The sequence below is a fragment of the Balaenoptera musculus genome, chromosome 19 (assembly GCF_009873245.2).
Source record: "Balaenoptera musculus isolate JJ_BM4_2016_0621 chromosome 19, mBalMus1.pri.v3, whole genome shotgun sequence".
Taxonomy (NCBI): domain Eukaryota; kingdom Metazoa; phylum Chordata; class Mammalia; order Artiodactyla; family Balaenopteridae; genus Balaenoptera; species Balaenoptera musculus.
This window is the reverse complement of record NC_045803.1, coordinates 6,161,242-6,178,094: the sequence shown is the minus strand read 5'-3', so window position 1 is coordinate 6,178,094 and position 16,853 is coordinate 6,161,242. Positions and strand designations below refer to the sequence as shown.

General features: G+C 45.1%; 1 protein-coding gene across 1 annotated transcript; it reads right to left on the bottom strand.

Moving 5' to 3' along the window:
• Positions 1-1,475: 1,475 nt before the first annotated feature.
• SIGLEC5 (sialic acid binding Ig like lectin 5) lies at positions 1,476-13,782 on the bottom strand. The gene is made up of 9 exons (XM_036833455.1): positions 13,658-13,782; positions 13,200-13,580; positions 12,698-12,976; positions 12,390-12,437; positions 11,366-11,623; positions 10,996-11,280; positions 10,672-10,771; positions 9,756-9,837; positions 1,476-1,996 (listed from the first exon to the last, which is right to left on the bottom strand). The coding sequence occupies exons 1-9, from the start codon at positions 13,707-13,709 to the stop codon at positions 1,805-1,807; spliced, it is 1,677 nt and encodes a 558-aa protein (XP_036689350.1). The 5' UTR covers positions 13,710-13,782; the 3' UTR covers positions 1,476-1,804.
• Positions 13,783-16,853: the final 3,071 nt, after the last annotated feature.

The window sequence follows — 16,853 nt, the reverse complement described above, 5'->3', positions numbered from 1 at the left end:
TCTTTTTAAGTTTTTGGTCGCACCCCACAGCATGTGGGATCTTAGTTCCCTGACCAGGGATCGAATCCACGCCCCTTGCATTGGAAGGCCGAGTCTTAACCACTGGACCTCTGGGGAAATCCCTATTGTCAGGAATTTTTAAACTATCTTCTATTGTTATTCTACAGGTAAAGAACCCCCCATTTATTTGTTCTAAATTGTATTGCTTCCTCATTTTTGAATTATCTTTACAGAGTATAGGTTATAAAATTATATTTCAAGATAGTATTTGCTTTCTTCTGCTCTCCATGGTGCTACTTGATAAGTCAGTCAAACTGCTCTTCTTTGGAAGGTAATTGGTCTTTATTATATATAAATTTATTTATTTTATTTTATTTATTTTTGGCTGCGTTGGGTCTTCGTTGCTGCACGTGGGCTTTTCTCTAGTTGCGACGAGCGGGGGCTACTCTTTGTTGTGGTGCGCGGGCTTCTCATTGCGGTGGCTTCTCTTGTTGCAGAGCATGGGCTCTAGGCGCACGGGCTTCAGTAGTTGTGGCACGCGGGCTCAGTAGTCGCGGCCCGTGGGCTCTAGAGCGCGGGCTCAGTAGTTGTGGCACATGGGCTTAGTTGCTCTGCGGCATGTGGGATCTTCCCAGACCAGGGATCGAACCTGTGTCCCCTGCATTGGTGGGCGGATTCTTAACCACTGTGCCACCAGGGAAGTCCCCATGAAGGACTTTAAATGCTGGGACAGATGCTTGCAATGTACTAAGACCAGGAAGCCACAGACAGGTTTGTGCAGGAGAATAAGGGTCAGCCCTCTGGCTGTTGGGAAGATCCCTTTAGGGTCCATAAATGAGATAGGGAAGGGACTGGAGGTCAGGAAGTGAAGGAAATGTGCTGCAAGAATTGACAGATAAGAGTGAGGCAGGGAGATAAAGATTATGAACCGAATGTCAGGCTGAGGGGCTGATCTCTCCCTGGGGAGGCTTCGAAGAGTTCTGGGAAGGAGAATGACATCAACAAGTTGCCACCCTTTCCTCTGTGCCTGTTGTAAAAAATAAATAAAATGAAGCCTCAATTTAATAGAGTCAGGAGACCAGAGGGGGAGCTCTCACCCCCTGTGATGATAGTAGAGCCCAACAGGAAGAAGAAAGACTGCTCTTCTTTCCTGGCAAGGACTCAGCCAATGAAAAGCCAGGGACTCTTTGTTTACTCTAGCCCCCAACTTCCTTTGCCCCTCTGTAAAAGCAGTCTCCTTCCCTTGCTGTGTCAGCACTTGCGCATGGCTCACAATGGTTGCAGACCCCAAGTTGCCATGCTCAGGTAATGCGGAATAAACCCATGTTTGCTGGAGAAATGTTTGGCCGTCGATTTTTTTCAGGTCAACACTCGTCACCCCCAGCCTCAGGAGAACTTGCCAGGAGGACCTTTCTGTTCAAGGAAGAGAAACCAGCAGACACTAAGCGCACGCCACATGACGGGACCTCTGTTGGTTGATTTTTATGTGTTCTTTCTTTAATTCTCACACGACTTTGAGGTAAGACACATGATCTCTGATTTACAGAACGGAACACTGAGACACAGAGAGATGAAGTGAATTGCTTGCTAACGATGCCTTAGGAAGTGCTGGAACCTGCATTTGATTGAGCCCAAGTCTCTCTAATCCTATCACCTGTCTTCTTTCTGCTCTACCTGGGGACACTCACACAGTAGTTAATGCTAACACTGCCACAAAGGCTTCATCAACTAGTCCCTGACTTCTCCTCTTCCCCACAGAGACTGTGATTCCTCCAGCCAGGACCAAGCTCTGGGCGAGTCCTCATTAGCTCGTTTTGATCTCTGAGTACTCGGTGGTGCTGGTGGCCTCCTGGTCCAAAGGCTCCCAAGACTTCATCCCGTGAAAGCTGAGGGAGGCGTAATGGAGCTCCTGTTGCTCCCCTGAAGGCAGGGCATCCTCTGCAGGGGACGACGTCCGGTCTGGGGGGCCGTCTGGCCAGGGCTTTTGCCTGGAACCCTGAGTAAAGGGGAGAAAAGGGAGTCAGAGAAGGAGTAAGGCAGGCACTTTTCCCTCCAAGGGAAAGTCAGCTTGATGGGACATTTATTCATTCATTTATTCATTTATTCATTCATCTTCCTTTTTTTTTTTAATTAATTAATTTATTTATTTATTTTTGGCTGTGTTGGGTCTTCGTTTCTGTGCGAGGGCTTTCTCTAGTTGCGGAGAGCGGGGGCCACTCTTCATTGCGGTGCGCGGGCCTCTCACTCTTGCAGCCTCTCTTGTTGCGGAGCACAGGCTCCAGATGCGCAGGCTCAGTAGTTGTGGCACACGGGCTTAGTTGCTCCGCAGCATGTGGGATCTTCCCAGACCAGGGCTTGAACCTGTGTCCCCTGCATTGGCAGGCAGATTCTCAACCACTGCGCCACCAGGGAAGCCCCATTCATCTTCTTATTCCACACGTGTTTCCTATGAACTCAAATATTCACTCATTCATTTACAATTTTGTAATACTAAGACAGATTAGGCCATATCAAGGGCTTACGAATCGTATTTCACCTTCACAAAAAGCCCCAGTATGATTGATACTCTCATTATCCCCATTTTACAGGTAGGGAAACTGAGGTGGGGAGAGGTAAAGTAACTTGCCCAGGTCACTCATATGGTAAATGGCAGAGCCAGGACTCAAACCCAGGTCTGCTGTGTTATTGACAGTGTCTCCCATGCCAAGTCCTGGGCGAGGGGCCAGATGGACTGTGTGAGAAAACAGACATGGACCCTGACCTCAGGCAGCTTACAGTCTGCTAGGAGCACTGGATTAGAGACAAGTAAACAAAGGAAATTTCTAACTTCGCGGTGTGTTGTGAGATAGCTTATGCAGAAACCAGAAAAGAGATGGCAATTCTGGCTTCCGTGGTGGTGCAGTGGTTAAGAATCCGCCTGCCGATGCAGGGGACACAGTTTCAAGCCCTGGTCCAGGAAGATCCCACGTGCCACGGAGCAACTAAGTCCGTGCGCCACAACTACTGAGCCCGTGTGCTGTAACTACTGAGCCTGCGTGCCACAACTACTGAAGCATGCATGCCTAGAGCCCGTGCTCCGCAACAAGAGAAGCCACCGCAACGAGAAGCCCACACACCACAACGAAGAGTAGCCCCCACTCTCCGCAACTAGAGAAAGCCCGCACGCAGCAACGAAGACCCAACACAGCCAAAAATAAATAAATAAATAATTTTTAAAAAGAGATGGCAATTCTGGATCCTGGGCCTGGGCTCCGTAAAACAAAAATGAAAATAAAGCAGGACCCAAGTCTCCCAGCAAAGATGGTACCCAGACACTGGTAAGCCATTCCCTTTTCTCTCTCAAGTCTGCCCACACCCTACATCATCATGCTATAGAAGAGTGTGTTGAAAGCAACATTAGCCTTCAAAAGTAGCTCAGAAAGAAAAAAAAAAACGAGTTCCACGTTAGGAACAAATGGTTTTATGACCTCAGAAAAAAAATAGAATACCCAGACAGAGCTGCCCATATCAGACATGAGCAAGGTAAAACGAAATGACAAAGCAGCTAGGTGTATTGACGCTACTGCAGCCAAAGAGGGAGAAATAAGGATGTGCGTCCATTAATAATAGCCTTACCATATATTAAGAAGGGATTAAATTGATCATCATAAGGCAACATGCAGCTCAGATTAATAAACAGGAGAAAGTGATATGTGCATTCTTTCATTCAATACCTCTTTGCCGAGTGCTGGCTATGAGTTAGGTGCCGTTCTTGCAAATGAGGACATAAGAGGAACTGAAACAGCCCCAAATACCTGCCTTCATGCAGTTCCTTATTAGAGTGGGGAATAGTAACATTAGGTAACAGTTGTAAGCAATTTCCCCATGACCTAGGCACATTTCTAAGCATTTCTCGTAACAACCCAATGAAACAGGTACCACCATATCCACGGTCTCATTTCCAGAAGAGAAAATAAAGAAACAGAGAGGTTAACTAACTTGTCCAAGGTCACACAGCTTGGAAGTGGTTGGATCGAGGACTTGAACACAGTAAGTTGAACTCCAGGGCCTATGAAGCTCATCGCTTTACTATTCTGCCTACAGTATGAAAGTTACAGAAAGGTTGAGAGTAAAATAATGGGGAAAACAAAGCTGTCTGTCACGGTTCCTGTCAAGATAGTGAATTCACACATGCCACTGGCTCTATTCACCAAGATCCAACAATAGAAGAACTACAGATGGAACTCCAGGATGACAAAGTTTTATAAATCAATTAGTCGATTGCTTGATTAATCAGTTGATCACACCGAAGTCCCTGGGGGGAAGTAAAGGCTAATGTGAACAAATGGGGTCGGGGAGGTGATGTGCTGCAGCCCAGGGCTGGGGAATCTGCCTTGTTGATGAGAGGATGTTTCCCCTCAAATGTGCTTGAATTCTGCTCCTTTCTCTCTTCTACTCTTGCCTTGGGACAATCATTGCCTGCAGAATTCAGAGAGCATGGACAGGGCAGTGATATGCAGGTGCCCAGAGGTAAGTGCTGGATAAGCACCGTAGTTTCCCTGGAGTGAAGAGAAGGAAAGCAGAGGTGGAGCCTCACTGGCCTTTGGGATTTTTGTCATCATTTTCTCCTTTCCAAACTCCAGAGTCTAGTGGATCAAAATCCCTGAAGAGTCCCTGCCCAAAGCTCCTTCTCTCTGAGGGTCAGAAGGCAAAGGGGTGACTTAAGCTGCTTTCTTGCGGGGACAGGAAGTGGGAATGATGGGCAGTGGTTTTGGTGCCTGGGGGAGCTCCACCCTGGGGCTGGTCCCCGTTGCTCCTTTGAGCTGACACAGACTATCATCTGCCCTTCACCTTCACCCAATCAATACTCCAGACAGAGTAACTAACATCTCCAGGGGAATATGCCCTCCCAGCTCACAGGACTGGACACCTGTGGAGTGTAAATGTCCCGGAAGGAAAACAAACCAACGGAACCTGGGAACTTCCTGTACCTCCAAAGCACAAGCATTAGAACACTTTGATCAAGGGTTTAAACTAAGCACGCTAAATGCACTAAGAGAAGTGAGTGATGATATTACCATCATGAAAGTGAGAATAAGAAATTAGGTACATCAGTCAATAACTCTGCAATATCTTTGTACGGTGACATATTGTAACTAGACATCATGGTGATCATTTTGAAACATACAGAAATATTGAATCACTATGTTGTGTAACAGGAACTAACATAGTGTTGTCGGTCAATTATACTTCAAAAATGAACAAACAAGCAAACTCATAGAAAAAGAGATCAGATTTGTGGTGATCAGAGGTGGGAGACTGGGGGAGGGGGAATTGGATGACAGTGGTCAAAAGGTACAAACTTCCAGTTATAAGATAAATAAGTACTAGAAATGTAATGTACAACAGGATGATTATAATTGACACTGCTCTATGTTATATATGAAAGTTATTAAGTGAGTAAATCCTGAGTTCTCATCACAAGGAAAAATTTTTTCTATTTCTTTAATTTTGTATCTATATGAGATGATGGATGTCTGCTAAACGTACTGTGCTAATCATTTCATGATGTATGTGAGTCAAATCATTATTCTGTACACCTTAAACTTATACAGTGCTGTATGTCAAATATATCTCAAAACTGCGAGGAAAAAAAGGAAATTATATACATCAGAAATTATGTACATAAAATGTAAAACAAGAAGTCATGTAATCACGTAAATTATGTGAGAAGGAAATGTGTATGCAGTTCTGTAAAAAGTGGAAATATTATGTCTGAAAAATAGAATAGGAAGAACCCAATGGCGGAATGAAGAACAGAATGAATACAACTGAAGGCACGTCAGTGAGCTGGAAGGGCCTTTGACGTCTCCCCTAGAAGGAAGTAGGGAAGGATGAAGAACACAACATATGAAAAGAATAGTTGGGACTTCCCTGGTGGTCCAGTAGGTAAGACTCCGTGCTCCCAATTAAGGGGGCCAGGGTTCAATCCCTCTTCGGGGAACTAGATCCCGCATGCGTGCTGCAACTAGAACCTGGCACAGCCAAAATAAATATTTTTTAAAAAAAAAGAAAAGAAAAGAAAAGTTACAATAGATAGAGGACAGAAATAGAAAATCTCAACTCAGATTATAATAGTCCCCAAATGATATGCTTTTTTTTGGCCACGCCACATGGCATGTGGGATCTTAGTTCCCCAACCAGGGATCCAACCCTCCGCCCCTGCATTGGAAGCATGGAGTCTTAACCACTGGACCGCCAGGGAAATCCCAACAGTCCCCAAATGAGGTAAAAAGGAAATTAAAAGAAGAAGAAATAGTTGGACAAAAATAGTGGAGATAAAATTGCCAGAATTAAAGAAAAAATGAACCACTTCAGCTCAAAGGACCCCCAAAACACAAGAAAACAGACAAGGAAAAGCCCACATCCAAACAGAGTATTCTTAAGAATATCAAAACCACGGAGAAACGTATAAACCTTTCCAGGGAGAATGAGTGGATTACCTACCAATGTGCGAGACCTAAGATTTCTAACAGCGATACTGGGTACAAGAAACAATGAATAAAGTGTTCAAAGCATTGAAGCGAAATCACCTTGATCCTGGAATTAATATCCTGCCAAATGAAATTCAACTGTAGGGGCATAAAAATATTTTCAGACACAAGTCTTAATACAGGAAAACCCAAATGAGAACATGTTGGGAGGAAGAATTCAAATAAAAAGAATTCAAATAAAAATAACAAAACTAAGAAACAAAAAAAAAAAAAAAAAAAAAAAACTAAGAAACCACACGCAAGAAATATAGGATACAAAGGTGCTCAAATACCTCAGGAAAATGTGTACCTGTATATATATTTTTTAAAGACCAGAGAATGGAAAAATGTTAAGTGTGTTCATAATTACCCAGAATGAAAACTGGAGATCTAGAAAAATAACCAACATTACAGTAGAAGGTGGACAGAGGGGAAACCAATAGATATAAAAGCACTCGAGTTCTTTTTGTTAGGTGTAAGACAGAGATATTAAATTTTTAAATAAGAAAGGAGAAAATGAAATATTGAAAAAAAATGGAACCAAACAGAAGAAAGAGGTAAAATAGTACAAAGAAATCCACATGTATCAATAACCACAATAAATACAAATAGAGTGAACCCAACAGAGGATGTCAAATTGGATTTTTTAAAACCTGGTTATATACTATTTAAAAGAATCACTGCCAAAGCATAAATAAAATGTTGGAGGGGGGCGGGGAGAGGAAACGATGGAGAAATCCTTTCAAACTGACCAATGACAAATTGGTGTTATCTGTTTTAAGATCTAACCAAATAGACTTTAAAACAAAAAGTATCAGTAGGCACAAAGACGATCACTACATGTGATTAAGTGTGATAAAATGTTCAATTCACTAAGATACAATACTTCTAAAATATACAGTTTTAATTTAAAAATACATCAATTATAAGAAATATATTTGATAGAACTCCAGGGAAAAATTGACAAGTAAACTATCATAATGTAAGATTTCAAATATTGATAGGTCAGGAAGACCTATTAGGAAAGATATGGATTTGGATTTGAACAATACAGTTAACACACTGGCCTACTCATCTTACCTGGAACTTATGAAATAGGAAATATATTTTTTTCTGAAGCATATAGGAAATATTTACAAACATTCATCACATACCAGGCCACAGATCAAGTCTCAACAAATTTAAAAAATAGGTATCATAAAAACCATGCACTCTGAGAAAAAACTCAATTTAGTTAGAATTTAAGGATGGAAAGATGTTTTAAAATCCCCATACATTTGGAATTTTTTTTAAATCCCCAATAATTTAAGATTCCAGAAAGAAATCACAATAGGGTTTTAGCAATATTTAGAACTGAATGATCTTAAAATAACACATTTCAAAATGTGTGGAATGAAATTAAAGTCGTATTCTGAGAGAAATTTATCCAAAAATACTTTTATAATGAAAGAAGTGTGCTATATATTAATAAGCTAAGTATCCAGCTTAAAAACATAGTGAAAGAACATTGGAATAAACCAAAGCAAGTCAAAGGGAGGTGCTAAGGAAATAAGAATAAAAATAAATAAAATGGAAAACAAAGATACAGTGAGAAATCAACAATCCCCAAAGCTGTTTTTTTAAAACTAATAATAAAAAATAGGCAAACGATTACCAAGAATTGTCTAGGAAAAAAAAAAAAAGAGGGACTTCCCTGGCAGTCCAGTGGTTAAGACTCTGTGCTCCCAATGTAGGAGCTGCAGATTTGATCCCTGGTTGGGGAACTAAGATCCCCCAGGCCGCACCAAGCGGCCAAAAAAAAAAAAAGTCACAAAAAACTGATGTCAGGAATGTAAAAGGGGAAGTAATCCTAATTAAACAGTATGCAATTAAGAGACTACTACCCATAACCTTTTGTCAAAAAATTATAAAGCTTAGGTTAAATGAACAAATTTTTAGGGAAAGAAAAGCTCACTAACGGACATATAAAATGACTGAATTAGGAAAACTGCACATAAAGACAAGAGGAGGCGCAGGTGGTTATACGAGCGACACATTAATCATTCAAGAAACGGGTCATTTCAGTTTTACACACTCTCAGATAATAGAAAAAATGGGAATATTTTCCAATTCCTCAATATTATCTTGATACTCAAGCAAACAACACGGAGAGAAAGGAATACAAGAGGTCCATTTTACTCTTGCATATATGTGCAAAAGTGCTCAACAAAAGATTAGCAAACTGAATCTACTAGGGTGTAAAAAAAACAAAAAAAACAAACAAAAAAACCCACACACACACTGAACAATTTGGTCTTTTCTCAGGAATGCTAGAATAGTTTCATGTTACAAAAATCTTTAACTGTTTCACTCACCATTGGTAACAGATTGGGGGGAAAATCATATTACTAGATGTATCTGAAAAGTTCAACTGAGATGTATGATAAAAACTTAAAGTTATTTAGTGATAGAAAAGAACTTCCTTACCCTGATGAAGTTTAGGTTATCTACACTAAAAAACAAAACAAAAACCTACAGCAAAAACCAACTTAAATGGATTGGTTAAACTTAAATGGAATAGTGGGTGCCTTTCCTTCAAAGCCAGGAGTAATATAGGATACCCATGATCACCACTTCTATTCGGGTTTGGAATCTTAGCCAGGATATTAAGACAAGAAAAAAGAAGGAAATGCTTAGTTAGGATCAAAGGGAAGAAATAAGCTGTTATTATTTTGCAGATAATATGATCATTGAATTTGAAATCCTCAAAGATTCTGAGTGGCACCCAAGACCAACCTGTAATATTTCTTAGATTGCAAAAATCCATTAAAAATACTTCTATGTTGGGACTTCCCTGGCAGTCCAGTGGTTAAGACTCTGCCCTTCCACTGCAGGGGGCACGGGTTCGATCCCTGGTCAGGGAACTAAGATCCTGCATGTCATGCCACACGACGTGGCCAAAAAAAAAAAAAAAGTCTATATACAAATTATTAGAACTAACAGGAGAGCTTAGCAAATTGGAAGAATATAAAATCAATCAAATAAGTCATTACATTTCACTCACTGCTGCACCTACTGAGAGAATAAAGATAATTCTCGGCACACAGACAGATGACACCCCAGTACAGGTAGGTGTCACTGTGAAGAGATACACATTGATAGTGAAGACCAGGGAGGAGCAGGAAATACTGAGGAGCTCAGTCTGGCCACCGAGTGGACATGCCCAGGGCTCCCACTGCAGGAGAAGACGCCCACGTCACTCACCCAGGCGACGGTACCCATGACGGGGTCTTCACCATCCACGCCCTCTGGTCTCCTGGCTGCCTGCTTTCTGCGGGCTTTCACTCTAAGAAAACAATGTAAGAGAAGAGAAGAAACTGCAGCCAGGACGGCTCGGGCAAAGGTAAGCAGGCTGTCCCCACTCCCTGGTAAGACAACTGAGGCATCCGGACCCTGGAACCGGACTCGGAGGCCTTTCTGACGTGCAAGTGAGTGCTTCAACCTCTTGGATGACCAGGACCTTGGCCAAGACTGAATTTCCATCACTAAACACCCCACTTACACATGAAAACTTGCACATGAATGTTATTATTATTGGCAAATGATAACCAAAAAGTGGAAACAACCCAAATGTCCATCAGTGGATGAACGGATGAGTAGAAATGTGCTCCATTCATACAAGGGAACATTATTTGGAAATAAAAAGGAACGAAGTACTGACACATGCCAGAACGTGCACGAACCTTGAAAACATCACGCTAAGCGAAAGAAGTCAGTCACAAGGGACCACGTATTTTATGATTCCACTTATATGAAATGTCCAGAATAGAGGGACTGAAAACAGATTAGTGGTTGTCTAGGGCAGGGGACGGATCGGATGGGATGACAAGGGGTGTGGGTTTCCTTTTGGTTTCATTTCATGGGCTAATGAAAAAGTTCTATCAAAATCACGGTGATGGACACACAACTCTGAATAGACTAAAAGCCAATGAATTGTACACCTTAAATGTATGGGAATTCTATCTCACGAAGGCTGTTACCCATTCCCCACCCCCTGCAAAAAAAAAAGACCCCCTCTGGATCTAGTCTACTCAGCTCTGCCTTTCTGGGATTAAGTGACCTTTCTCTGGACTGCCTACCACACATCTCCCTGTATGCCTCCCCAAGAACACAGGCTTACATGCAAAAGAAGATAAGGCACAAGCACAGTGACAGCAGGACCATGGCACCAGCACCTGCAAGGGCCCCACCAAGCACTCCGGTCAGGGATGCCGGTTTCCCTGCAGAGGAGAGGGCTGTGAGATGAGCTCACTCCCGGGAGTCAGTCTCTTGCCTTCCCACCTCCTTGCGGAACTTGCTGGAGAAGCCCTTCAGGTCTGAGATGGAGAAGCCTGCCCGAGCAACCGCCTTCCGTCCAGGCCCCAGCCCCGCTCCCACCAGGCATCGTCTTCTAGGACCTTAACTCCTTTCCCCCTAAGCCTCTGTCCCCAACAGGCCCCCTGACCTGGAAGCAGCAGGACAGTGGCGCTCTGGGCCCCGTGGACGTTCTGGGCCTCGCAGCTGAGTCTGAGGCCAGAGCTGAGCCCCTCGCTGAGGCTCAGGGAGCTGTTGGCCCAGGGCCCAGCTGAGCTGGAGGTGACCTTGAAGGAGGCGTTGCTGAAATTCCCCTCCAGCAGCCCCTCCCCCAGCCGCCAGCGCAGGGAGGGGACCGGCTGGGCTCGGCAGGAGCAGCTGCAATGCAGACCCTCATCCTCCAGGGAGCAGGAGGGTCCCAGCAGCTGCGGGGGGTCTGTCCAGAGGAAGGAGAAGGGTCAGCGGTGCCTCTCCCCTCACCTGGGCCCAAGTGTCCTGCCCCCAGGGGTCCCCACACTCACAGACCACGGAGAGGCTCACAGAGGTATTTTGAGAGCCCAGAGGGTTCTGAGCTCGGCAGGTGAATTCTCCTTCTGCAGCGCCTAAGCCTGGCAGCTCCAGGATCTTGGTGCTGGAGATGCGGGTGGCATTCAGGGCTGGGGACGCCCGGAACCAGCCCAGCCGTGCGGGGGGGTTGCTGTCAGCCACACACAGCAGCCGCAGCGCCGGGCTCTCCGAGATGAGAAGAGCCGAGGCCCTGTTCTGCAGAGCCTTGAGGGCTTTGGGGGAAAGTGCAGCGAGAGCTCGCGGACGCCGAGGTCTCATCCCTCCCGCCCTCCCAGGATCTAGTTGGCCTCTCCTTCTCCTCCCCTGGCCCGCTAGCTTGCTTCGGTGTGGCTTCCCAGGCTGGACCCTCACACCCGAAGGAGCTTGACCCAACGTGTCCGGGCCTCGTATCTTCAGGGGAGGCTCAGTGTCTCAGTGGGACGTGCCCGGGCTGCTTGGTGGAAAGAGCACAGAGAGCCTCAAGCCTTGGGAAGCTGATGCAGTGAAGGCACCAGGAAATGGGCCTCAGGAGGCTTCTGTGGAGGAAAGCCACAGAGCAGAACCGTGGTGAAGCGAAATGGGCTTTGACCAGAGTGCGTGAGTGCGTATGTGTGTGTGGCCTGTGTGTGTATGTCCATGCGTGTGTAGGTGCATGTGTGTGTGTGTATTGCATGTGCATGTGTGTATGTGCATTTCTGTATGTGTCTGTGTGTATGTGTAGAGATGTGGATTGGATATGTGTGTATGTGCATGTATATATGTGTGTATGTGCATGTATATATGTGTGTATGTGCATGTATATATGTATGTGTGTGTATGTGTATATGTGTATTGAACCTGTGTGTGGACTAGTGCCTGGGAGGTGGGGGAGGGAGGGTGGTGATTTTTATCCTTGCTCTTCCCATACGTGATGGCATTCAAGCCCTAATCCCACCCTCTCTGCTTGGAGGTGGTCCCAGGAGCTGGACCCAGCCCTGGAGAAGAGCGGTCCTTTCCTACCTGTGACATTTCTGAAGCACAGGTTGACGCTGAGGTTCCACGGAGCATCTAGGATGGAAAGATATGGCCTTGCTTCAGAGGTGAGGAGTGGGATGGAAACTGACCCAGCACCCAAGGAAGGAAACCAGGGAGCGGGGATGGCTGCCCTTCATGGCCTCTCCCCACCTCAGCTCCTAACGCTCAGATCCATAAAAGAGTGAGCTGGCCCTCGTTCCATCCCTGCCCTCTACACACACACACACACACACACACACACACACACACACACAGCCGATGCCCTCAGGGACCCAGCCCCCCTCCAAACTCACAGGAGACATTGAGCCGGATGGTTCTCTCCATGGTCACTTGATCTCCTTGGAGTTCCACACGACAGGTGAGGTTGGTGCCATGGTCCTGGCGCCTCGGGGTGAAGGTCAGCACCGAGGAGTGGAGGGTCTCTGGGTCCACGGCGTCAAGGGCATCCCCCGCCCAGGAGAATGAGAAAGCTCTTCCCCCATCACAGACTAGAGACAGGCGGCAGGTCAGGTTTGTGGGGCGGCCGGACTCCAGAGCCTCCAGAAAACGGATGTCAGGTTTCTCTGTTGGGGCTGAGGAGGACAGAGGGAGGTGCCTGGGCCCCAGGGGCATGGGGGCCCAGAGTGTGACCCTGAGAGGGACCAGTGCCTCAGAGCCACAGCTCACCCCAGGTCCTGTGTCTCTTCTGAACCCCTAAACCCCGAGACCTGGAGCAGGCAGGGGTCCTGTGTCCTGTTCCTGTTCTAATACGGGAGTCTCCACGTCCCAGGGTCCTCTCCTGGGCCCCTGCCATACCTGTCACCTGCAAATTCAGCTTCTTATCTCTGTAACTGTATTTCACATCGTCTGCCTCCACTCGGAAGAAGTAAACTCCTGTGTCGCTCATCCTGGCATCTCTGATGTTCAGGGACCAGTTCTTTTTCCTGGGGTCCCGGAGGAGGTGGAATCGGCCCTGGGTCTCTGGCTTCACTTGTCCCCCTGGGTTGTTTGTGGCCACAGGATCACTGCGGTGTATGTTGTCCCCTTCCCGGAACCAATAGATGACAGGTTCACCAGAGAAGGGCCACGACCTCCGAGGGTAGGAGAAGGAGAAGGGCACGTGGACGCCCAGGCACGCCTGCACCGTCACTGATTCCTGCACTCGGAGCTCGTACCCTTGGTCGTCCTGCAGGGACCCTGGGGGACACAGAGGCTCCGCTGCAGCTGCAGCCCCTCCCCCACCCTTGCCGCCCCTCCCCCCTCGGCCCACTCACCCCCCCACAGCAGGGGCAGCAACAGCAGGGGCAGCAGGAGCAGGGCCACCATGTCCGCGTCCGCCAGCGCAGAGCCCGGGTGCAAGTGCCTCCGTCAGGGAAGGAGGCGCCGCGAATGTGGGGAGCGACCGGGGAAGCCCCAACCGGAAGCCAGTGGGTGACAGAGAGACAGCTTTGGCCCAGCACAGAAGGGGAACTTGGACGCCACAGGACGTAGGGGTGAGGTGGGGACCGAGAAGTCACGCTGTCCCACCCTCTCCCCCCGCCCTACGCTGCAGGGGAAGATCCTGAGGCCCCCAGTGTCGGAGACGTTTCACCGCATGTGGCTCTGAAATGATCACCTTCCAAACGATGTTCACGTCCACAGTGGGATCGCCGAGGGGGCCAGTGCAACCAGAAAAGAGAAACGGGGTCTAGCCCTGCTCATCCGGCGGGACCCACCCTGCGGCTGAGAAACACTGAACATTCTGGAAAAGAATATTGAAAATTTTCTCAAAACCATTCACGTTCGGGCAGGAAGGAAGTTTCCAGACCCAAACACAGTATAAGGTGGAACCCAGGAAGGAAAGCTGAGCATTAAAAGCTCCTTTACTCTGAAGGGTTTTCAAAACATGGCAAACGGGGGTGTTGGTCTTCATGGATCTAAGGGTCTTGTGGGACCAGCCGTGGAGCACAGGCCCACGAAAAACAGGGCGGGGAGGGGTGGGTAAAGGGAGACCCTTGCCCCATTCAATGGGCACCCCGAAAGGCTAGACCACACAGAGAAGCATAATTCAGGACCCCTCACTCTGCACTGCCTTTTTAAAAAACCCCCAAGAAGGGCTCAAGCCACATGTGGAAATAACCTGTAAACTTACTGCTCTCTAGAGAAGACATTTCATAAAGGTTTCCCAAATTTGACAATGATGGTAAACATTTTAGACACTCCAGTAACAAGCTGTGGGATTGAAAGAAACTTTCTTTTACATTTATATAGAAATACATCTATTTTTTAGTTTCTTAAACTATAAAAATAAAAAGAAATTTCCATCAATTGTGCCAGTGGAAATAATGTCTCTTCTTTCCATTCTATTTTATATATAACATGCTTATAATTAATAATATTATTAGTATTAATATTTATTAATATACAAGATAATTCTCCTATAAAGAATCAGCCCAAAAGTGTGGGGAACAGGTGTAACACAGGTGTGACACACAGGTGTGCCTTACTATTAAGAAAAGTAGTCTGTAATTTTTCTGAATTGACTTATCTTTTGGTTTGGAGCATTTTAGCTTTTATGATTGATGAAATATGTTTTCTTATTTGAAAAGAAACTAAGATGTGTGCCTACGATATGTGACCTTTAAGAAATATGTATATTTGGTCTTCACCCACAGTTCCTGACTCACAGCTCCTAGAACACCTGGAATTTTCTGATCCCATAGGACATATGGGAGCATCTTTTGCTATAAGATTTGGTCTTTGTTCTCAGTTCCTAAAAGCACTTTAGGGCCAAACAGGTGACATGGGTGTCCCATTTTGTACTTGGGTGCCACGTTTGTATTGTATTCAGTGACATTTTTTGTTCTAAGGGGGGATCTCAACATTTGTATAAATGTCAGGCTCCACAGAACCTAGGACTGGCCCTGCTGCTGGATCCAGGTGAACAAGAGGTGATGAGCTCTATCCCCTCACTCCTCACCTGTTGCAGGGAACATTGCTGAACAAAGCAATGAGGGCCAGGTTCCACAGGCTTGTGCTGCACAAATTCACAGCAGGTGGTGGTCTAGCAAATCTCAAGCTGGGATTATCGAAGAACAAGAAACAAGTGTTGGTGAGGATGTGGAATAACGGGAATCCTTGTACACTGTTGGTGGGAATGTGAATTGGTGCAGCCACTGTGGAGAACAGTATGAAGGTTCCTCAAAACTAAAAATAGAACCATCAAGCACTTTCGCTTTTGAGTACTTATCTTTAAAAACATGGAAACAACAATTTGAAAAGATATATGCACCCCCATGTTCATGGAAGCATTATTTACAATAGCTAAGACATGGAAAGAACTTACATGTCCATCGGTGGGTGAATGAATAAAGAAAATGTGCTATGTGTACACCATGGAGTATTCTTCAGCTATAAAAGAGAAGGAAATCCTGCTTTTGCAACACATGGGTGGGACATGAGGGCATTATGCTAAGTGAAATAAGTTAGACAGAGAAAGACAAATACCATATCATCTCATGTACATGTGGAATCTTAAAAAAAATCAAAAATCAAATAAACTCATGGATACAGAGAACTGATTTGTGGTTCCCAGAGGTGGCGAGTTGGGTCATGAGCAAAATGGGCAAAAGTGGTCGAAAGGTACAAACTTCCGGTATAAAATAAATCAATCATGGGGATGTAATGTACATCATGGTGACTAGACTTAATAATACTATTAACTATAATAGTATAGTTAAGAATACTGTACTGTATATTTGAAAGTTGCTAAAAGACTAGATCTTAAAAATTCTCATCACAAGAAAAAGTGTTTAGCTATATGTAGTGATGAATGTTAACTAGGTATATTTGGTGATCATTTTGCAATATATACATGTATCAAATCATTGTGTTGTACACCTGAAACTAACATAATGTTATATCTATATCTCAAAGAAAAAAAAATATATAAAAGATTTTTAAATCTCAAGTTGGGTCCTTAGATTAGAGTGGTCCAAGGCTACCAGGCAGTGTTCCCTAGTTGAAAGGCTCCACTGGCCTTTAAACACCTGCTTAATGAATTACTTATGTTAAATCCCCTCTGCCGAAATACATAGTGTGGCTTTTGTGTTCACTATTGGCCCTGGACTGATAAACTCTCAAGAGATGAAAAAAAAAAAATGGGGTGATTTCAAATGCCCTTATGATAAAACTCACAGTCAACTGGAAGTAAAAGAGAAGTTCTCTAAAAAGATAAAGGGTGTCTTCAGAAACATCATAGTTAATGCAGCAGCATAGGTTCTACCCTAGGAAGGCAATAAATATAGGTAAAAGGTATAACAATTGAAAGGAAAAATAAACCAAAGAGGTTTCTCTTCATAAAGGTTTATGTATACAGAAAAATCCAGAAGTATATACACACACATTTGGGGGCTTAATAAGAGAGCACAGGGCTTCCCTGGTGGTGCAGTGCTTAAGAATCCACCTGCCAATGCAGGGGACACGGGTTCG